Genomic DNA, 23,124 nt, shown 5'->3' on the forward strand with positions numbered 1-23,124 from the left:
TTTCAGTGTTTACATCTCGAATCCATATATCCAACTATTCGAGTCGCAATGCTACTTGTAATCAATATGTAATCATCATTATGATCTGTACAGCAAATTTACCTCATTAAAACAACCCATGACATTTATGTACGACCTTTCACGATTGCAACGAACTATCAGAGGTTCGCGACATTGCGCTTTTTTTCAGGATTTGATGACGCTTGAAGTTTGCTTATTTGCATTGTATATCAAACGCGATACCGTCACTATGATGGATAGTGTATTCAATAATAAAACTCTTTAATCGGAAATCTTTTTCACGGACTTGAGGCTGATCGAAGTCTCTGATTGGACGGACGATCAACAATGGCTCCTCCTTACGAAATTCTAAGCTCGTTATTGAAAGTTCGAATTCTTGTCACCCATTGACATACACGCTATATATCGCGATCTGCGTCCAATGAAAAATCGACTAGAAACTTAAAAATTTTGGTTACAGAGAAGTTTCATTACTTTCATGTGCTGCCATCATAGCAGCCACGTTTCGATTAGTTAAATTACTACTCGGAAGTAGCCGTGTTTACGATACGCTTGGGTATTGAGAACACGATAGACATGGAAAATTAAAAACGTTGTCACCATTGCTAAAAGGAACTTTCCCACGGAAGCTGACGTCATAAAATTGCTTAGGAAGATTCTTACGTTTTGGTCGTTTCGAACGGAACAATCGTTACTTTCTTTTGGACATTAAACAGGCGAAATTTTGATTGGATAAATCGTGGAAGAAGGTGTACTGCGTGTATTTTATAAAAATGTGCACTTCGGTGTGCCATTTTAACATCTTGATCGATAAGATGCAAGGGTGCAAAACAAAGGAAAAAAGATGAAAAATCGAGTAGAGATTGAGTCGACAAGATTTCAATCAAGCTCTGTGGATGTTCGTCGAAAATGCAAAAGACGACGAGGAATTTGAACGATCCTAAAAGCATTCTTGGCAAGTAGAAAACAGCGCGGTCTTGTCGATCAAATAAAATGCACCCACGGTTCATTTTTTCATGTCCGTTTGAGGAACCAGCTCGACGAATACGAATCTAAGAAACAAGCGTTCGTTACGAGTAAAGGCTCTTGCGCCGAAGGAGTACGTCGACGAAGGAAAAGATTTTTATTTGTTACGCGTGAATTACGTGGCGGTAAAAGTCGATAGAATAACAAACCGGTCAAGACTTTACCCAGCCACACATATGAAAGTGGAATGTTAATTGGCCACAACCAGCGAACATAAAATCTAGCGAAGAAGCGTTAAACGCGAGACCGCGACCAAGAATAGAAGTTTTTAAACGAAAATAGATCGCGAAGGTGCTTGACTTATTTTCGATCGGCAAAATGACATAAGCTGGAAACGAGAGTAGGTCTGTATCTTACAATTCCTTACGTGTCCCCTTCACTGTCAGTGATAGAATCACACAGAAAAGGAAGTGAATTAAATGTAGAATTATCATTATACATTGTGCTACTGCTGACTTAAATTCGCGAAATGTTTAATTCCGATTTTGCTTATCATTAATGAACATTCATATTTAATGGTTTTGAACATACTGTCGCCTGTAATTTTATAGTTCAGATAATGTTCTATAGAGTTGGTCAAAAAATGCACGTTAATCATTAATTTATTGAATTTACTATAATTGTAATCTTTTTTCCTTCTTTCTTTTTTTGTTTGAATACAACGCCATATATGTGAAAACGATATATGAGCAGGAAAAATAATCTGCAGCTTCTTGACCGCGGTCTAAAAGAATCTCAGGCGCGAAATAAAGTAATGGATTGATGGTTTTTATAATGCATGATGCATTCAATGAGCATTTCAGAGCGATATATTAAAATTGACTCGCATTTTAATGGCAGCAGTGAGCAATAATTTTATGGAAATTGCAAGATGAAGGCCAGCTCACGCTTTCGCGTCAAAACTCTTAATTATAAGCATATTAAAAATTATATCGAACGATATTAATTGGCTGGATGTCCTAAAAAAACTTGCTTCAAAATTAAAATATAAGGTAAAAAGTAACGAACGTCAAAGACAAGGGTTTTAAAAAACTAATACCGGATTACATAATTGGATCGGTAGAAATAACATGACAAACTTATTAGCAATTAAAATGATTGCGATGTTATACATTATCAATGATATGTCCTGTTACGAATACGCATTATCGCGCTTCAATTTTATCGGAAACCCTTGAGTCTCTCGAGCTCCATTCGCCATTCGAAACCCGTTCGACGCAGTCGCATTTTCGAACATAGTACCGAAAGAGCAGCAACGTACATTACTACCAACAAGAGAACAAAATACATTCGCGTGGCTGCCGATATTCCTCGATAGTCAATTTTAATAATCCAAGTGTAAATCTCATTTCGAAGTATGAAGTGCGGAAGAATTTCGTGGACATGGTTATCCTTTCTATCTTTAACAAGCTTTTACGTGTTAATACAAGCGACCGAACTAGACCCGATGGCCACAAGGAAGATACTTCCAGTGTACGCGGTTCTGGAAAATGCTGATCTTCTAAATTCCAGCAGATGTCGGACGGAGATAGATGAATTTCGGAATGCGGTGGATAACCAGATACTTTGGGCTCTAAGAGGTTAATAGAACTTTTAAGATATATAGCCGAATTCGGTTCCGCGAAGCTACCGCCAGTCAATTACAGCGAAAAGAAAGAAGGAGGCAAACCAAACGAAATACGTATAACCGACCGTGATTCAAAAAAATGTACACCGTGTTTGCGATTGTGTTTCGTGACATGTTCTCGATGAACACATTTATACCGCGGAAAATTCGAATCAAAAACAACAGAAACAACTCCTGTGCAACCGCGAAGATTCTTCTGATCACGGTACCATCACGCTACGTTGTGATTGTGTAAGATGCGTAATTTTTTATCCAGCCATTTCCCGACATTGCGACTTTCCTCATACGTTGCATAAGAAACTAGTTCCTTCGTACAGGGCGTGTAAAAGCTGCGATCGTCGTTGTCATAGTTTTTCCGATCAGCTGATGCTGTTGGCTTCAAACGGTGCGATTAATTTTAACACCGCATCAGATCCTTATTGCCAATTGTATCACGAGCAGTTTCCAATGAGAGATCATGTGTTTTTTAAGCATTGGATACCAGTGGCGTACCATCCGGAGGATTTGTCGTCGGAAACAACCATTGGTTAGGAGACCAAATAGGTTGCAAGCTTTTCTCTGAAAATCGCACGGTATTGCTATCGGAGAAAATACGAAAGAACAATTCCATATACCGGAACCCGAATGAAGAGTATTCACCTTTTGAGTTTCGTTTTTTTATTGCACGTGCGCGGCACAATAGCACTGTGCAATATCATATAGAAATAGAAGACGAAGTAAGCAAATGGATATTTTAGAATTAGTATCTCGATTGTATATCTCTAACGATTCAAGTTGCAAAGCGAATTACAATCAGTATGTAGCCAGTTTATGCAGTAAATTAAGCATTTATCGCATTAAAATAATATTGATAGATGATATCATTAATATTAAAATATTTCATGAAATTTACGTGCGAATTTTTACGGTCACGACGGACGATCAGAAAATTGAGAAACTGCATCTATTTTAGGATTTGATCACGCTTGGACTTTGCTTACCGGCATCCTGCAGCATAGGTGATGTTACCACTATGCTCGATAAAGTATTTCGTAATGAGACACTTTTCATTGGAAAACTTTTTAATATACACCTCAAGCTGATCGAAGTCTCCGATTTGGTAGATGATGGTCAATGGCTACTATCTGCGAAAATGATTTTCATCATGTACGTACATTTCAAACTCGTAATTTGAACCTTGAATTTTTGTCACTTCAGATATATATTACATAGGTCAAGATCTGCATCCGATAAAATACCACCTACGAACTTTAAAATTATGATTACAGAGGAGTTTTGCTATCGTTGTGTGTTACCGTAATAGCGGCCACAGTTTACGACGTTTTCGTATATCGAAAGCGATTGAATAACGAAAGGGGAAAGCTTATGTCCGAAAGTAACAACGCGATACGTAAGCTACACATACATTGATATTTTATATTAACTATTATTTAACTATTACTTAAAACTGCGCTCACGTTACCAATCTTACTGATTATTATCGCCTCGAGTTTATTTCATGGGAATCTATGTAACGTACGACTAACTTCCAACAGCATTGAACAACGGAATAGATGAGAAATGCGGACCCAACTACGAGAAACCGGTACCTCCCGAGTCGAGGCAGCAGCATCCTATCAGCCAATATCTTCTGTGTTTTTCATTTCTCACCAATGTAGAGGAAATATTTAAACCGGAAAAGGGTGGTAATCTGCGAGTATTCTACGGCTTGAGAACGTTGACAATAGTATGGATTATTATGGGGCACATATTGATCTACGCATTTCATGTTTTGAGTGAGAAATTAATTTTAACGATCTTTTAACGTTACTACTCCGATCCAATTTCTGATCTACCATGTATTTTTTTAATACAGTCACTCATGTATACAGGTAACAAATGGCTTGTATTTACAATGGCTGAAACTTTACTCCTTCAAATCATAAGCAACTTCACATTATCGGTGGATGCATTTTTCTTTATGAGTGGTTTTCTGTTATCACATTCATTTCTGAAGGAACGGCGAAAATATCAGGGAATTCCGCCTATAGCAAAGAGGATAAACGAATTTTTTCAAAAGATTGTCAAACGATATATAAGGTATAGTATAGTATCAATGCTTCAAAGGTACTGTCGATGAGATTTCTATGATAATAAAATAAATATATTAATTTCGAAGGCTTACACCTGCATATTTCGTCGTTATATTAATCGCGATACTGAATTTTACCTGGCATCATCATGTCTCAGAGCTTCTTCCCGTTGAGCATCCAAATGCAAAGTGTTCCAAATATTGGTGGACTAACATACTTTACATCAACAACTTCTATAGATGGGATGAGCTAGTACGTATACTTTCTCAGATAATCTATTGCAAATATCGTTCGCGTTATTGCAAAAGAATCGTTTCGGAGAGAAGTACTGTTTACAGTGTCTCACATGGAGTTGGTACCTGCCCAATGATATGCAGTTCTTCGTATTTGGAAGCTTTCTTCTAACTTTATCGATCACGTGAGTTTCTAATTTCGTTCTTTGATCCCTTAGAACCCATTTTTACCTGGGCTCTAAAATCGACTGTTTCAGGCATTACAATATTGCTGTGGGTATAGGAGTTGTTGCGCTAGTTTCATCGATAGGATCACTAGTTTACACGGGGTACACTATTAATTATCATCCTACGTAAGCATACAAAATGTTTAGCATTCTTTATAAAATAGGGAATTTGTAAATATACTTATATTCACTTTCCTAGGTTGGACGAACAATATAGGACACTGACATACTTTTATATACGACCGTGGTGTAGAATACCGCCATACCTCATAGGAATGGCCACATGTCACCTTCTTACAAAATGGAATTTCAAATTGCACTTATCAAAAGTAACGTATACTGTTTGTTCGTAGACTTATATTTTTCTGCATCTTTCAATAGCGTGATTAAATTTATGTTTCAGAAAAGCTTAATCGTTGGTTGGTCCTTGGCAATTTTATGTAATTGTTCGATTCTCTTCGGACTCGCGAACAAGAATATATCTTTAGGTCTCTCCGTTCTTTATCTGGCCCTCAGTAGAACATGCTGGGCATTAGGTATTGCCTGGCTTGTAGTTGCATGCACTACGAATAATGGCGGTAAGTAGATATTTTTCATGTCACTCAATAATACGTTAATGTCATTCTAGTTATCGTAAAGATACTCTTTGAGTAATGCGAATTATTTAACATTTTGTGAACTACACTCAAGTATATTTGTTACGTTTGCAGGTATCGTGAACAAAATCTTATCGCTGGATATTTTCGTCCCTTTCAGTAAATTAACGTATGGCGTTTATCTGATAAATTGTATTATTATTCTTTCGTTATATTCGTTAGATAATTATCCTCTCTTTCTCTATTACACCAATATTGTAAGTATGATAAGGTAGTTTCATTCGAACAATTTCAAAGTAATATGAATCCTATGTAATAATAACATATTATGTTTTTTCAGACCTGTACTGCCATTACAGTGATTATTTGTAGTTTCATTGCCGCTATTGTTCTGTCCGCAACAGTAGAAATGCCGTTTATATCACTTGTCCGATTGTACAATAATCCGCCAAGTATGAAATAAACATATACTAATACATATTTCTAAGCCGCTCAGTTAATAAACTGATGAAATTTCTCTCTCCATATATGCACTTTGTCTGTCCGTTTGTCTCTCTCCGTCAATCTTGAAACATTTCTATTTATTATGATGTTCTCTGGAACCGCAATTGTGAAAATAGCGTCTGTTGTTTAAGGTAGATGTCCAGCATTATACTATATCGAATAGTATAATACATATCTATCTTTCTTCCTTTCTTTCCCCTTTTTCCCCATTTCTCTTCCTGTCTATTTTGTTGAAGTGATTCTCACTTCTAGAAAAGCTCTACATCTTCTCTAGTTATCTTATCCACCATTTAGTTATCTTAGTCCACCAAGCCATTGAAAATCAATTTGAATCTCAGCTTCATAGCCTTTTCTAGGCGCATGTCATGCACGGATGATGTACCGGGCTATAGACGAACCAAATCTGGTAATTATACAGGGTGGTTGGTAACTGGTGGTACAAGCGGAAAGGGGGTGATTCTACGCGAAAAAAGAAGTCGAAAATATAAAATAAAAATTTGTCGTTTGAGTGGCGGCGAAATTTCAAACAAGTTCGGATGTTCGTCAAAAATGGGGAAAACGACGTAAAATGTGAACGACCTTAGAAGCCTACTTTACAATTAGTGAACAATACGATTTTGTTCGCGTCAAATAAAACTCATTCACGAGTAATTTTTATGTCCCTCTCAGAATCTAGTTAGACGAATGCAAATCTAAGAAACGGTCGTTCGTTACAGGATGAAAGCCCTTTCGTCGAAGAAGTACATCGTTTCAGGAAAAGATTTTTACTTTTTAGGCGTGAAGTACGTGACGGTGAAAGTCGATAAAGTAACAAACCGGTCAAGACTTTACCTAGCCCGCGTATAAACCTCGACCTTGAAACTTCCTTAATGCGTTGCATAAGAAACTAGTTCCTTCGTACGGTGCGTGTAAGAATTACGATCGCCGTCGTCATAGTTTTGCCGATCAGCTGATGCTGTTGGCTTCAAACGGTGCGCTTAATTTTCACACCGCTTCAGATCCTTATCGCTAATGGCATCGCGAATTGTTTCCAATGAGATATCATGTGTTTTTTAAGCGTTGTATTAAAGTGGAGTGCCATCCAGAGGATTTGTCATCGGGAATAATCATTCGTTAGGAGGCCCACAAGATTGCAAGCTTCCCCGAACGAGGAATATTCACCTTTTGAGTTTTGTTTTTTTATTGCACGTGCGCGGCACAATAGCACTGTGCAACATCATGTAGAAATCGAAGACAAGGTAAGCAGATGGATATTTTACTACTTGTACCTCGAATGTATACCTCTAACGATTCAAGTTGTAGTGCGAGTTACAATCAGTATGTAGCCCGTTTATACCGCGAATTAAGAATTTACCTCATTAAAATAACCCGTGAAATTTACGATTTTTCATGATACAATGAAATGCAGTTCTTCGTATTTGGCGGTTTTCTCCTACAATAACATTATCGATCACGTGAGTTTGCAATTTCGTTTTCTAACGCTTTAGTGTTTAGTTTTTCCCGATCTATAAAATCGATTATTTCAATCATTAGAATATCGCCGTGGAGATAAGCGTCGTTACGACAGTTTCATCGAAAGTGTCACTCATTTACATGGGATACACTCCTAATTACCATCTAACGTAAGCATAGAATATATTTAGTACTATTTATAGCCTTAGGAATATGTAAATGTATGTATATTTACTTTCTCAGAATAGATTATTCATTCTTATTCTATTTTGTAGAATACTAGTTTTTCGATTAGTAAACCAATGAACAGAAGTAATTACTGTGTGTGCGGGTGCACATACACACGCGTGTTCGAAATTTTCAAACATTTCATTTTGTTACGATAATCTCTGTTGAGGAATGGCATTCAATGTTTCAGGAAACATTCGTAATTACATTAAATATCTCATAATACTTAGAAAGGTGAATCAATTTTGATGTAGAATCATTTACGGAATAGTTGTAAACATTGTTCTTCATTAATCAGCATTTTCTACATAGATGGTTGACTCGGGAGAAAAACGGAAGCTCGCGTACATATGATTACACATCACTGAAAGATGGAAAAGACTCATTCCCGTGCTATGAGTAAACCGAGGGATGTGTGAGTGTTTCGAACTGTCTCTAAGACTAGCAGTTCTCCTGTTCGTTGATAAATAGAATTCTTAGAAAACACGATTTAAAAAACGAGTAAACAATAATTCAAGTTCACCCGTAAAAAATAGATCATTACAATAATTTGCTTACCAACTGTCGCAAACTGGAATTCCATCTACGATACACACGATTTTCCACGGTTTGATACATCTCATGTTAGCGATTGGTATTTGAACAATCTGGTAATTGGAAGCAATCTGGTGTAAAATACATTGATACAATGATAACAGGCTATTAGCGTAGGACTATAACGAGACAGTTGTGCGTTCCACATCTGCCTGAACTCTTTCGCTTTTGCTGTATTTATGACGGCGATGATTATAACGAACATACAACGATCCATGTGGAACGCTTCACATGTCTGATAAATAATAATGTAATAAAATAGCGATAAAACAATCTACAAGCTGCTAACCACAAATAAAAATCTTAACTTAATACTAATAAACATTAAATCATGCACCCACTTCAATATGAGAAATGATCAGTGCAATCTCTCAGAAAGAGAAGAAATCTCTTTTTCTGAGAAATCTCTCAGAAGAAATCTCTCGGTGCAACAGACATAACAATATTCAGTAAAAAATTAGTTAAACATACGAAATGGAGAACTTTACATAATTTACATTATATTGATCATTTGCTCATTAAAACATAATCTACGTAGACGGAAACAGTTATTCCCGAATCTCATTTTTATCTAAATGGCACAGTGCCAAAGAAAATCACGTGTTAGTTTTTGATTAACAGAGTTGGCAAAATTTCTAGTGTCGAAGTTTCTCTATATTGTATTGACGTTTTGACCATACCTACCTTATATCGGATTATTTGCATTTAGAAGATTCATAGCGGCAAAGTGATTTTTTACCTCACGCTGCTAAATGTTTAATATTTAAAACAGTACACTTTAAGCTGTGGTCACACGAGCATTCCAACGTTCGTCGTAACATTCGCTCGTGCGACTTCAACCTCAACGTGAAGTAAAACGGAACATATATATATTTTTTTTTATTATTTAATTTGTACTTTACAATTTGTCCAACTGGACATTTGGTAAATTTTTCTAACTTAATTGCTAAATAACATGAGGATGGCTACCCCCAGCGGGATATCATCTTCTATTGACTATTTTATTTCTTTAGTGAGTTTAGTGGGGTGTTTCCATTTCAGTCTTCTTTCTATGAGAGTTTTGTTCGCTTCAGCTGGTTTGGATGTGTTCTTTCCTTGTATTTTTCTATGTATATTCAAAGCAAATATATATTTGTATACAAATCAATAGTTTCTAATTCATAAGAATAATGATTTTGTACTTTTACATGGTTTTAAATACGTGCTCCATTTTAACCTCCCCTCTACAAAATCGATATTTTCAGGAAAACTTATTTTCTTTCGTAGGTAAATTCTTCGAACGAAGAAGGACGAAAGATCCCGAGTTGTAATATAGTTGCACTGGTGGTATGCAAAACTGCAACCTGTCTTGCTAATGATTATCATAAGTTATTTGCGATATCTCTGTGGCTGACTTTTTGCTCCCCTATCTTTGACTATGACATTGTCCGTTCGTTTCTCTTAAACGACCATTATAAATGTTTACAACTTTTTACAAAGATTGCAAAAAGGAATGAATATTTAGAAGAAAATTGAAGGTCACCAATGATTGATATCGACAATGCGATGCCTTTAAGATACAAAGTCACGCATTTAAACATGTTTTTTGTTCGTTCAATGGCAGTTTCATGTTTTCGAATAAAAAACGAAGATCGTTACTTTTTTTATTTACGTTAACACGACTGCAATGAATTGTGTGACATCGAAGTGGAAATTTATGTAAAATCGCGACAATATAATGTAGTATCGTGAACAAAAAGGGTTAAGAGATATCGGGTAAACCATAAACAATGTCGTGAGAGCCGAGGCGTCGTCGGATCCATCAATGCGTCGTCGGTCCTTCGATTGAATACTTTCGTAGAAAAGACCTACGTGACCCTGGCCACGAGTATTTGCCAAATACGTCGTGGTGAGCCTAAGAAAAGACAAAGGGATGCTAGAACAGTCAGTGTCAGTGGAGAAGCCAGAGAGTGTAAATCGAGAAGTCAGAGAGAGTGCGAGTTGCGTTGTCGAGATAGTGTTGCTAGTTTCTTTTTTTTTTATTATTATTTAATTCTTTACATTCACAACTTGTCCAGTTTGGACATTTGGTAGAATTTTTTAGCTGTTTGATTATCATGTGGGTGGCTACCCCCAGTGGGATACCATCTTCGTGTTTGTTAAGTTGTGTCCTTTGTGAGATTTGCTAGGTGTTTAACCTCAATAACCTCAAGGATCCACCATAAACTTAAACTTTTAGTTTATTCCTGTAAGTTTTGTCGGTTTATAAATGGTTCTTGAACAGTCCTTAGATTTATTGTACGTTCCTACAAATTACGGAGAAAGCAGGTAGTTACCTAATGGGAAAACCGAATATTTGGCTAACGGAAATGAATTGTTTTTCACATAAACAATGTCACCTACGAGCCACGTTGGTAGGAGGCTTCCTCATCCTATCTTCATTTATTAACGTGAGCTATAACCAATTGGCATCGCGGATCGTTACCCTCACTTCTCCTAACGAAAAGTGTGAACAACGAATCCGCATTGTTAGTTCAGAGGGACACACCCACGCCGAGCTTTCCTCCGTAATAATACGAAAACACCTCGACACTGAAACTACAAACTCTCATCAGTCAACATCTCTCCGATCACTCGGGTAAACTGTACTTGTGTTATTTAATAAAGAAACATAAAGTGGAGTTACGGCCCAACCTTCTTGTATTTAAATCCTATGCCTTAATTTTACGTGACACTAGCGTTGTCGTGAGAGTGTGGTCCGCGTGAGAGAGAGCGTTGGATCCGTTGTGACGGGAGTTGCGAATTAACTATTGAGTTGTCTAGATTATAGCACGTTATTGTAATTAGTTCACATTAAATCGTTCACGTTCTTCTGTTTAATCAACATCTGTACAATCCATTTATTGCAAATAAATCATCATCAATCATCAATAAATAATAATCGAGAATATATATATTCCCGATATTACAATAAATTTATGTACACGCATAAGAAGCTAGTCTAATAAAACATTGTTAAAAAAGTTTTTTAATTTTTTGTAATTACACTTCTTACATTTTTTGTAATTACACTTTTTACATACCTTGAAAGCGTGTTTCTTATCCTTTGTGCGTGTTGGAATTTTTCGTTCGTTCGTAATAGATTTTGTTGCAGTGTCGGTTATTAACCCCTTAACCTACAACTACGTGCATAGCCCGTAGTACGATGATCGGGCCAAGCGTAAATATTACGGGCATAGCGCGTAGTAGATGATCGGACCAAACGTAAATTCTCGAACGTAAATCGTAGGTTAAGGGGTTAATTCTTCAAGCGCAAGTATTTCTTCTTGTCATTTGCATAAAAATGGGACAATGATCGTTGTTACATAAATCGGTTGAAGTTGGGTGTTCAATAATGTTGAAAAGACTCGCGAATTGATTTTTGACGATACGATCTGTGAAATAGGAACAAGGTCCTTTCATGAAAATTGTTAGAGATTCTTTTCCTCTGTATATTCTGTGGCAATTTCTTTAGGCGTTGGAAGATCCAAACGACTTTTCAAAAAAACTTTTACGATTTATTTTTCAAGTTGGAAGTTTAACATTTTATCTAATTCTTCTAATTTGGATTTTACTGTTTGTAGCATATCTTCTATGTTATTTTTTTTGTTATTTATTGTACCATTAATTTTATTTGCTTGTAATGTACTAAACTTTCATGATTTTCAACATTAACCAATCAACACTCTTAATATTTATCTATAAAATTGACAACAACTAATCGCTAGATACATTTTATTAAATTAAATGGAAAAGGTAAAATTGGAAAAAAGATGAACAGTATGGAGATATGATACAGAATCCTCTATCATTTATTTCCTCTTTGCTTTATTACGACTTATCCTTTCTACCTTTTGTCCATTTAACGAAAATTCGATAATTAATAAGATCAAGAATCAATTTAATTCGCTGGAACGAAGAGAGGAAAAGAAAGGTTTGGTATCTTGGTGAAATTTCCAGGAAATTAGCGCGGTTAATTCCATAGAAGCAGGCCCTCGTTTAGAAACTGGAAGAAATTGGGGGAACAGAGCGATCGACAGGAAAGTTGGCGAGGTTGAATTAATTCGATAATACGCCGATCATCGCGCATCACGTCCCAATTCCTCGAACGACGTGACGTCTCGAGTTTTCTGCGCTTTTCGAGCTTCTTAGCCGACCAATTGATCCACCAAGCTAGTGTGAAGGCTATGACGAAAAATTACTAGTTTCAGACACGTATAAAAAGTGTGTCAATAGGTCAAAAGCGTAGCAATAACTACGGTTCTACAGAAAATCCATATTTGTAATGTAAACATATATACAATAAGCTACAGCTTACAACTTGAAGAAATAGAAAAACTCAGTGAACAAATCGCAAAACCGCTGCTGTTGGCCGAGTACTTCAATAATCGCTATAATCTTTGGAGATCATCCAAATCCGCTGATGCCAGAGGTAAAATAACCGGACCAATAAAACAGTTCAAACTTAACATTTTCAAACGTTAAATCTGCAGCGCGCTATAGAATTAGTAGCAATACTCAGCGCGATATTATCTGAACGCATGAAATAGAAAGCCTCAAATAATTTACACTATGCTGATCAGTTCACCATTGAAACATAACCCATGTAGACAGAAGCATCTCCGCTGAAATCTTACTTTCACCTAAATAGGCCCAACAATGTATCGTCGGTCCTTCAATCGAATAGTTTCGCGAAAAAGGCCTGCGTGACCCTGGTCACGAGCGGTTGCGGAACGCGTGCGTGGTGGGGCTAAGACAAAGGGATGCTAAGGGGGAAAGACGAATTAACAGTCAGAGTGTTAGTTGAGAAGTTAGATTGTGAGTTGAGAAGCCAGAGAGTGTGAATCAAGAAGTCAGGGAGATAGTGTTGCCAGCGTTGTCGAGAGAGTGTGATTCGCGTAAGAGAGAGCGTCGGATCCGTGGTGACGAGAGTTGTAAATTAGCTATTTAGTTTAACCAACACCAACCTGTTTAATCCATTTATTATAAATAAATTAATTGTAGTAAAGATCCTACAAGAGCGGTGGCCCGTTGAACGTGGGGTTCCGCAGAGTTCGGTTTTGGGTCCGATTCTGTGGATCATCGGATAAGACGCGGTTCTTTGTTGCCCCATGCCCTCAGACTCAGGCATGGTGTGTTACGCGCACGACACATTGGTCTTGGCCGGAGGACGCTGATGGCACGAGACGCTGCGCCACGGAGAGCTTGCCGCCTCTTGCGTGATACGGACTATATGAAGGCTGGGCCTGAAGGTGTCCCCAGCCAAGTCGGAGGCCATATGGTTTCATGACTACCGACGTAGAGGGACTCCTTCGCCCGACCTGTGTTTGGACATAAGCGGAGAGGAGGTTGAGGTAGAACCTTAGATGAAATACTTGGGCCTCACCATCGACAGTCGATGGACGTTCGGGCCGCACTTCAAATTCCTGGTTCCCAAAGTGATGACGACAGCCAACGTCGTGGGCTGCTGCCGAATATCGGTGGGGCAGAAGTCGGAGTACGCCGACTGTATGAGGGAGTCATCCGTTCTCGGGTCCTGTACGGGGCACCGGTGTGGACAGAGGATCTGATGAAAAGTTGACGCAGTCTACTCTTGATGAGGAGGCTGCAAAGGACGACCGCCATCAGAATCGTAAGGGGATACCGGACGATATCATATGCGTCGACGACTGTCCTGGCGGCGTCCCCTCCGTTCGAGCTCCAGGCCCTAGCGTTCCGACGGGTGCAGGGCCTGTGCTCGGGCGGTGATACGCCCTCTGCCAGCCAGTCGGTCCGCGACATCCGGGGGGAGGCAAGGCTCGGACTTGGGAAAGGTGGCGCAGTCAGCTTGCCGCCGAGGATACGGTACGGCCTCATCGGGCCGTTGGAGCGGTTCTACCGAAGTAGGAGGCCTGGAGAGATCGTGGCGGGCTCCCGCTGGCGCATAGGATGACGCAAGTGCTCGCCGGACACGGAGCGTTCGAGGAGTTCCTGCTAAGGATTCAGCGGGAGGTGACTAGTACATGCCACCACTGCGAGGAAGAGGAAGACACGGCACAGCACACGCTGGAGTTCTGCCCGGCGTGGGAGGAACCGCGCCGTGCCCTACGACTCGCCATCGGCGAGAGTTTGGCCCCCGAAGCGATCGTAGAAGCCATACTGAAGGAGCAACAGGAGTACATCGGTGTCCGCTCCTACTGCGAGCAAGTCATGCTCGCAAAGGAGTGCGCCGAGAGAGAAAGGGCGAGAGGACAACACCCATCGAGAGTGCCGTCACGCCAAAGAGGGTTTGGTCTCTCCTTCGGACTTGCACGACGGTCCAGGCAGCTTGGTGTCAGGAGGAGTGGTCCCTCCTAACGGCCCAATCAACCAAGGATGACTCCCGATTACACCATCAGGGAGAAGACAAAGGAGTGCCCAAGCAGGAATACGAAAAGATGGCCCCTGGAGCTCTCTTACCAATCGTCAGGATGATCACCGTGAAGGTCTTAGCCGGTACGAATCCGGTTCTTCCCGGCGCCCTCTCCTCGGAGGGCGCGAGGCGCCTATGAAGGTTCCCTCCACGAAAAAAAAGGTAAAGATCCTACAATAGGATATCAATAAAATAAATTAGCCTTACCACAAGAAAAGCATAGTAGAAGGTCTAAAAAAATGAACAAATTATGAAATAAAATCAGATACGATTAGGCAAACAATCGCCAACACTGGGACAGAGAGAGTTGCCGAATCAACCAGAACTAAGAAAACCAGAGAATGAATGATACTCTAATGGAACGGAAAATGTAAAATTGGAGTCTAGCAAAGGCTTTTGTCAAACATCTCCAGGGCTACATCTAGGAAGCACAAAAATAAAATATGCAAGTAACGTTAAACTCCTTGGATGCATCCATCCGAGTGAATTAATGTGGATTCGCCGTATTAAATACTTAGGAGAATCTTGCAGGAAAAGGCTGAACGTCATCGAATTACTCACCAACAATAACTGTGGAGCAGACTAAGAAATCCTTCTAGAAACACACCAAGCACCGGTTCCATCTTTGCCAAACCCTGTATCCATAACACGGCATTAACGCTGCTTTTAGATGTATAGAGTACGTACGTGCATGACCAACGATATTCTATTTGAAGCTAGTAATATGTCACTAGACCAAGAAAAGAAATTTCCGAAGGATTTGATAGGCTGTAAAAGTACTACTTAACCAACTAGCCACTACTTAACCAAACTATATGAGCATGAGTATTTAATGAAACAAAAGCGAATGGAGAAGAGTAGGGTAACCTAAGTGCAAAGACTAGACGGTCGTCGTTTTAAACTTGACAGAGTTGGAAAAACTTCTGATGTAAGAGTTTCTTTCTAAGAGATCTTGGGTTTTAATATGTTTACATTCGTTGTATGAAAAACCTTTTTTCGACAACATTCCACGAATGATTTTTGTCTGTGACATTTATTCTCGCCTTTAAACGACAAGAACCATTATAAAAATTTATTTTCTTATTTATGTTAACAAGACTGTGTTATGTAACAAAATTTGTTTGATAATACAATAGGAATTTACTATTTATATCATCGCGCAAATTCATGTACACACATAAGAAACTACATTAACATGATGCTATACATATTTATTAGATAATATTCCATGTGTATTCGTTATACAACAATGACAACACTGTTGGCAGATTGGATTTTTGCATGCAAAGAGAAACTTTTTTCTACCTATTCCATATGGATAAATGTTCTTGAATTAAATTAAACTGAAAGAGAACTAACCTATCACCCGATAGATATTTTTTATTTCTACGATGGTTTTAAGCCTGTGAAACTGGCAGCTCCAAGTGCAAATTTTTATAACATACAAACGACATTCGTTTATCCAAAATTGGTTCACATTTAGCCAACGAAAATTTTCGTTTGCCTACCCTGTAAAAGAGAGTTATAAAGAAACTAAAAGAATCGAATAATAATATTTATGAAAAAATTTGACTGCATTTCCTTCAAGTTGCAAATCTAAATCGTTTGGATAAAAACTGGTGGAAATATTTCGGGATGGTTCTGACTTTTGATTTACTCTGTATATGAAATAAAACTTTGGCTTTTTCGCATGTTCTGTATTAAGTCTTAAAAATAAAAAATAATTATATTTCTTCGTTTACAATGAACACAGAAATAAACTGCGCTATCTGTGGTGTTTATATATACATTTTTATACAAGTATATATTACGTGAAATGATTATTTTGATTCTTTTGGTAATTCTAGAGTCGTTCGAATTTGTGAAACTTGAGAAAGAAAGGTACACGTAATTGTTTGCACAGGATATAAAAAAACTTGTTTATTGTGGTTCAAGGCGATGATTTCATAGATTTGCAACACCGGATATGCAACACAACACTTAGTTTAAATGGATGGTATATAAATTTACGTGTTTGATGTGAGATGTCGATTCATATCGGAATAAGAAGTGAAAAAAAAGGAAAATTGCAGGTAGCTGATCATTGCAGAAAACTGTTAATTTTTTAAGCGATAGAATAAGTGTTCAATGGCCTCATAACGTTATTATTGTTAGGATAGTCAGAATTTTGTGGGTTCAACTATAAAAATTTGTAAAAACGTATCGATATAAATGGATAAAAATATAAATATAGGATATAAGATAAACGTAAAAAGAAATTCTAACACGGTGTATAAAATGTAGTGTACAATAAAGTACGAAGGACATTAGCACGGAATACAGACTAAGCCATACAGTATATCAACAGGTATCACACCGAAACTCTCCGCAGCTTATTTCCGTAAAAAGCGATCCTCAATTTCGGTCAGCGACCTCAAAGCGTCGTTCTAGTATAATATTTTGTTATTGTTTGTTATAATACATAAAACACAGAATTTGACCTTTATTTTACATCGTATTTTTCCACACATATGAGTTTTAAATGCCGTGTATTGTTTGACGAAATATGATGTCATTCGTAATAGGCGGAAATGTTCAATTTGACGCGGCATTGTGTCAACCATCCATAAGATATCAAATGATATGGGGTAAAAGGAAATAAATATCGCGGATGACTATTTGTAATACAGCAGATTTAGAATGCCAATTATCCGCACTAATTAAGAGATAAAAAAGTTTGTATAAGCTGTTTTACGGATAATTGATTCGAACAGAATCAAAACTACAGGAGATATAGAAAATAACACAATCCGTCATAGATATAACGAAATGATTCCTTCCAAAATAAATGATTGTATTCCATCTGTCACGTTTTGTGTTATCATTCCAATCCAACGTATCTGCATGTCTTCATTCATGTCAATATTGTCTGCAGAAAGAATACATGAAACTAATTTGGCTCGCATTTTCATTTAGATGGTTACATGACATATTCTCAGCGCGATTAAGTGTGGTTGGTGTGGTACGACTTTTCACGTTTCGCACAACAAAGAAATACAATCTTTTAAACTTAACCTTTTATAAAATCGCAAAACTCCCATACCATAATCACCAGTAATTAATAGATAATAATACACGACGCAATAAATTTGTCCCGTAACGTGTCTAAAAAGAATCAATTACCATATGCATCTCTGACTGTATCACCTAAATAATTATGCGTTACAATTTCACTTAAAATTCCTAAAAGTTCACTTGTGAAAGGATGTGATGGCGCATTAGCCAACATTACAAGAATAATTGGGCCGAAATAACTTGTTCCGTCCAAAAAAGCGAAACTTTCAGAGAACGACACTGTAACATCCAAAACTATTCCATTGTACATACGTAGCAGTGTTTTTACATTTCTATGCACATCGTGGTCTCAATAGCGGAATGCATCATTACGACGAGTTTTCTTTTCAATCTTATAATTTTTCAATTTAGCGGAGTATAACGCTTCGATCGGACTTAGTATCGGGATTCTGATTAAGAACACTGAGGAATGATTTGCTCATAAAATGCTAATTGTGAATTTTTTGCATTCATTGTGAAACCAATCAGCGCACGGATGCCGTGTAAGTAATTGAGGCAGTCTAATTGATCAAACGAAACGTCGATCAGAGGATTATTATCGGATTAGAGGATAGAGGATAGAGGATCAGAGGATTAGAAACGGTTAGTTCAGTATCGTTCGTAACTTCGAATCACCAACCTCTGTACCAGACTTGAGGTAAGAACAGTTCACCTTCAAAAAATAGAGTCTCACTGAAGCTCTTTCCTACGATACTATGTTCTGCACCAGAAGTGGAGTAAATAAGCTCTTCAGTTTCTAAATATTCAGAGGAAGTAAGCATTCTTGCTGGGGATATCATCAAAAAGAACTAGAAAATCATATTTTTTTCCAATTTAAAAACAAAACGAAATAACGCCAGTGGTATCCAATGCTACGAGTGGCATTGTTTAATGCTCGATACAATGGTTGAACGATTGATCGCCAGAATGCACATAGCAGTCGTCTGCAGATATTGTTGTATATATCATCCCCATAGCGTATTTCGCCAAAGTTTTCCTCCTTCAAATTGTAAACAAAGCACGACTTGCAAGTTTCTTTTGACGTAACTCTTGGTACAAACGTCTGCAATATAGCCTGCCATGGTTATATATTTAAATGTTTATAATATTAACGACAATACATATCATTATACTCCTGCAACGAGGTAACTGCTATTGTAAAAGCACAAAACATCCCCACATAAAGTTGAAACCCCGCAATTTTTTTCAAAATTGGTGCATTTCGGGAACCGTTAGTTCTAGGAAGAAAAGCTTGGCAGGTTCGGTATTGCGTCACAAGAATCTACTACGATCAAATACTGACCTAGCAAAACCGAAAAAATTAAAAATTTGCTCAACAGAGTATTCGCATGCTGATGATTGAAGTTTTCAGTCAGTCAGATGCGGATAACAGGCGCGCTACTACAATAATTTAGTTGCGGTTCTGTAACTGGGTAATAATCATATGATGAAATATTCGAAATCATTGTCGGCGTCCTACGTCATAAAGTATGCGTTCCTTGTTGGATACGACTAGTCTTGACGCGATCTTCCTAGAAAATGTTGATACCCAATAGATGAACTGAACATTTCATTCATATCATAGTAGTCTTACTCTTGATCGACCATAGTATCGGCAAAGCGACAACCTACTTCATCGTATAAGAAAGAATAATGGTCATTTATATGGTTGACCACTTTCTTCAATAGAGAATTTGAATAATCCGAGTGCAAATCCTATTCCAGAGCATGCAGTACGGAAAAGTTACCTCGTGGATATGGCTATCGCTTTTATCATTAACAACGATTTACGTGTCGACCCAAGCGACCACGCTGGACCCAGTGACCATGAGGCAGGTACTTCCAGCGTACGCGGTTTTGAAAAATGTGGATTTTCTGAATTCCAGCAGATGTCGGACGGAGCTTGATGAATTTCGTAATGCTGTTGACAACCAGATACTTTGGGGTCTAAGAGGTAAACAGAACTTTTAAGGTAGTGTGAATGAATTTCTACTGTCGGCCAATTGCGTACGAAAGGAAGGATAAAACAAATCACATTAAATATATAACACATAATCGTCTAACCATTATATACCAACGTACAAACATAAACGGATATAGAATTCGAATAACTATACACCATGCTTGTGGCTACGTTTTGTGACATATCGCATCCCTTGTTTGCATTTAAAACGCATTTACACCGTGAAAAAATTAATAACCGTAAAAGTAACTTTTATGCAACCGCCAGAATTCTTCTAGCGACGATTATGTCGCGGTTGTATCAACTGCACAATTTTTAGTCGAGTTGAACCTTGACCCTTAGACTTCCTTCGCACCTTGCGCAAGAAACTACTTTCTTCGTTTGAGGTGCGGAAAGGCGACGGCCATAGTCGTAGCTGTTTTTCTTATTCTAACGAACTGAATTTTCTGGCTTTAAACACAAAACGCCAAATTCTGCATTCAACTTCCTTACCGCTTAAAATCCTTATTGCCAATAGTATCATCAGATGTTTCCAACGCAGTATATATTCTTTAAGCTTTGGACACCAATGGCGTGCCACACGGGGGATTTATAAGCGGGCACAATTATTGGTTAGGAGATCGTATAGGTTGCACCATTCTCTCTCAAAATCGCACGCTGTTTGTCTCGGAGGGGAAACGAAAGAACAATACGATATATCGCAACCCGAACGAGGAGCATCCACCTTTTGAGTTCCGTTTTTTTATTGGACGCATGCGGCACAGTAGCACTATGCAATATCACCAAGAACTACCGGACGAAGTAAGCACGTACATATCTCATGTACCAGATTAGCATAACGAATCAGATATATAATGCAGAGTTTTACGACTGTGACGAACGTTTTTGTAAGGATTTAATTACGCTTGGACTTTGTTTACCGGCATCCTGTACCAAACGAGATGTAGCCACGATGCTAGATAAAACATTGCATGACAAGACTCTTCTCATCGGCAAACTTTTTGCTGTACACTTCAGGCTCATCGAAGTCACTGATTTGGTAAATGATTATCAATGGCTACTCTCTGCGAAAATGATCTCCATCATGTACGTAAATTTCAAGCTCCTAATCGACAGTCCAAATTTCAATTCTCAGTCGACATAAATACAAGTATCACGATCGGCGTTCGACTAAATATCGAGTAGAAACCTTAAAACTGTGATTACAGAGGAGTTTTGCTATTGTTGTGTACTACCGTGACAGCGGCCACAGTATACGATATTTTCGCCCGTCGAAACCGTGTAAACAGCGAAAAGGAAATCATTGTGCATCAAGATGGAAGTACGGAAGGTAAGCGATACATGCGATAATATGTGATATTCCAGATGTTAATGATTCTGATCACCACGAGTTTATTTCACGGGAATCTGTGTAACGTATGGTTAACTTTGAATAGAATTGGAGAACGGAACACAAGGGGAACGCAAAACCGATCACAATGGATCGACACCTTCAGAGTCGAGGGAACAAAATCGCATGAATCAATATTTGCTCTGTTTTTCGCTGCTCAGAAATGTACGGCCACTATTTAAAATACAAGAAGGTGTAGAGAATTTGCGTATATTCTACGGTATTAGAGTGTTGGGAATGCTATGGATTATTCTTGCGCATTTGTTCATGTTCGGGTTTCATGTTATGGGTAAGAAATGGGCTACAATCACGCTTGAATTTCATTAGTACATTCCGATTTTTGATATAGCACGACTCATTTAACGACATCAATCGTGTGTGCAGCTAACAAATCACTTTACTACATGATGGGCGGTGAAATACTCATGGAAATCATAAATAATGCGACGTTTTCGGTGGACACGTTTTTCTTTATGAGTGGTTTTCTGACGTCGTATATTTTTCTCAAGAAACAACAAAAAATGGAGAGAGTACCGTCTATAACAGAAAGAGTGAATATGTTCCTTCAAATAATTATGAAGCGATATATTAGGTATGGATGATTTTAATATGTCTTTGTGTTTTAATTTATGCGCGATGCAAATACGATGCTAAGCAAATAAATACATTAATTTTGTAGGCTTACACCTGCATATTTCGCCGTTATACTGATAGCGATATTAAATTTCACCTGGCATGATCATGTCTCAGCACTTCTTCCCTACGAGCATCCAAGTGCTAAGTGTTCCAAATATTGGTGGACAAATATACTTTACATAAACAACTTCTACCATTGGGATGACCTAGTACGTATACTTTCTATGGCAATTCATTGTAAACATCGTTCGCGTTACAGCGAAAGAATCGTTTCGGAGAAAAATACTGTTTGCAGTGTCTCACATGGAGTTGGTACTTGCCCAATGATATGCAGTTCTTCGTATTTGGTAATTTTCTCCTAATATTATCGATCACGTGAGTTTGAAATTTGGTTTTGTAGTAATTCATTGGCCAGTTTTATCCGGACACTAAAATAGACTGTTTCAGGCATTACAATATTGCCATTGGCTTAGGCGTTTTTAGCTTAGTTTCATCGATAGGGTCAGTCGCTTACATGGGGTACACTCTTAATTACGAGCCTACGTTAGTATACAAAATGTTTAACACTCTTTGCAACATAGGGAATTTGTAAATATATTTATATTATCTTTCCTAGGTTGGATGAGCAATATAAGACACTGACATACTTTTATATACGACCGTGGTGTAGAATATCTCCTTATCTCATAGGAATGGCTACATGTCACCTTCTTAGCAAATGCAACTATAAATTGCGGTTATCAAAAGTAACATATTCTGTTTCTATCAGTTTTGTCGTTACACCTACATTTCTGTGCATCTATCAATAACGTGATTAATCCAATCTTTTAGAAATTTTTAGTCCTTGGTTGGACCTTGGTAATTCTATGTAATTGCTCGATTCTATTTACACCCGTGAACCATAACACGTCCTTAAACTTAGCCGTTCTTTATTTGGCCCTCAGTAGAACGGGCTGGGCACTGGGTATAGCCTGGCTGGTAGTTGTATGCACTACGAACCATGCTGGTAATTCGATATTTTTCATGTCACTCAGTAATTCGTTAATGTCATTC

General features: G+C 38.0%; 2 protein-coding genes across 2 annotated transcripts in view; both read left to right on the top strand.

Annotated features, from left to right (window-relative positions):
• LOC117212557 (nose resistant to fluoxetine protein 6-like) overlaps nt 1-23,104 on the top strand; it is a gene marked incomplete at its 3' end in the record, with an annotated part of 30,289 nt that extends 7,185 nt beyond the window's left edge. Inside the window, exons 2-12 of the mRNA XM_033457450.1 lie at nt 19,808-20,036; nt 20,602-20,846; nt 20,938-21,131; nt 21,254-21,375; nt 21,482-21,724; nt 21,820-22,027; nt 22,115-22,280; nt 22,367-22,446; nt 22,519-22,614; nt 22,688-22,817; nt 22,903-23,104. Coding sequence (XP_033313341.1) covers nt 19,811-20,036; nt 20,602-20,846; nt 20,938-21,131; nt 21,254-21,375; nt 21,482-21,724; nt 21,820-22,027; nt 22,115-22,280; nt 22,367-22,446; nt 22,519-22,614; nt 22,688-22,817; nt 22,903-23,104 — 1,912 coding nt within the window. The remainder of the gene's footprint in view (nt 1-19,807; nt 20,037-20,601; nt 20,847-20,937; nt 21,132-21,253; nt 21,376-21,481; nt 21,725-21,819; nt 22,028-22,114; nt 22,281-22,366; nt 22,447-22,518; nt 22,615-22,687; nt 22,818-22,902) is intronic.
• LOC117212551 (nose resistant to fluoxetine protein 6-like) lies at nt 2,287-6,313 on the top strand. Its single transcript, XM_033457445.1, has 13 exons — nt 2,287-2,627; nt 3,146-3,390; nt 3,627-3,820; nt 3,943-4,064; nt 4,210-4,449; nt 4,546-4,753; nt 4,833-4,998; nt 5,085-5,164; nt 5,237-5,332; nt 5,406-5,535; nt 5,610-5,784; nt 5,917-6,059; nt 6,143-6,313. The coding sequence occupies exons 1-13, from the start codon at nt 2,405-2,407 to the stop codon at nt 6,263-6,265; spliced, it is 2,145 nt and encodes a 714-aa protein (XP_033313336.1). The 5' UTR covers nt 2,287-2,404; the 3' UTR covers nt 6,266-6,313.
• Nucleotides 23,105-23,124: the final 20 nt, after the last annotated feature.

The sequence above is a fragment of the Bombus bifarius genome, unplaced genomic scaffold (genome assembly GCF_011952205.1).
Source record: "Bombus bifarius isolate JDL3187 unplaced genomic scaffold, Bbif_JDL3187 scf7180000008321, whole genome shotgun sequence".
Lineage (NCBI taxonomy): Eukaryota > Metazoa > Arthropoda > Insecta > Hymenoptera > Apidae > Bombus > Bombus bifarius.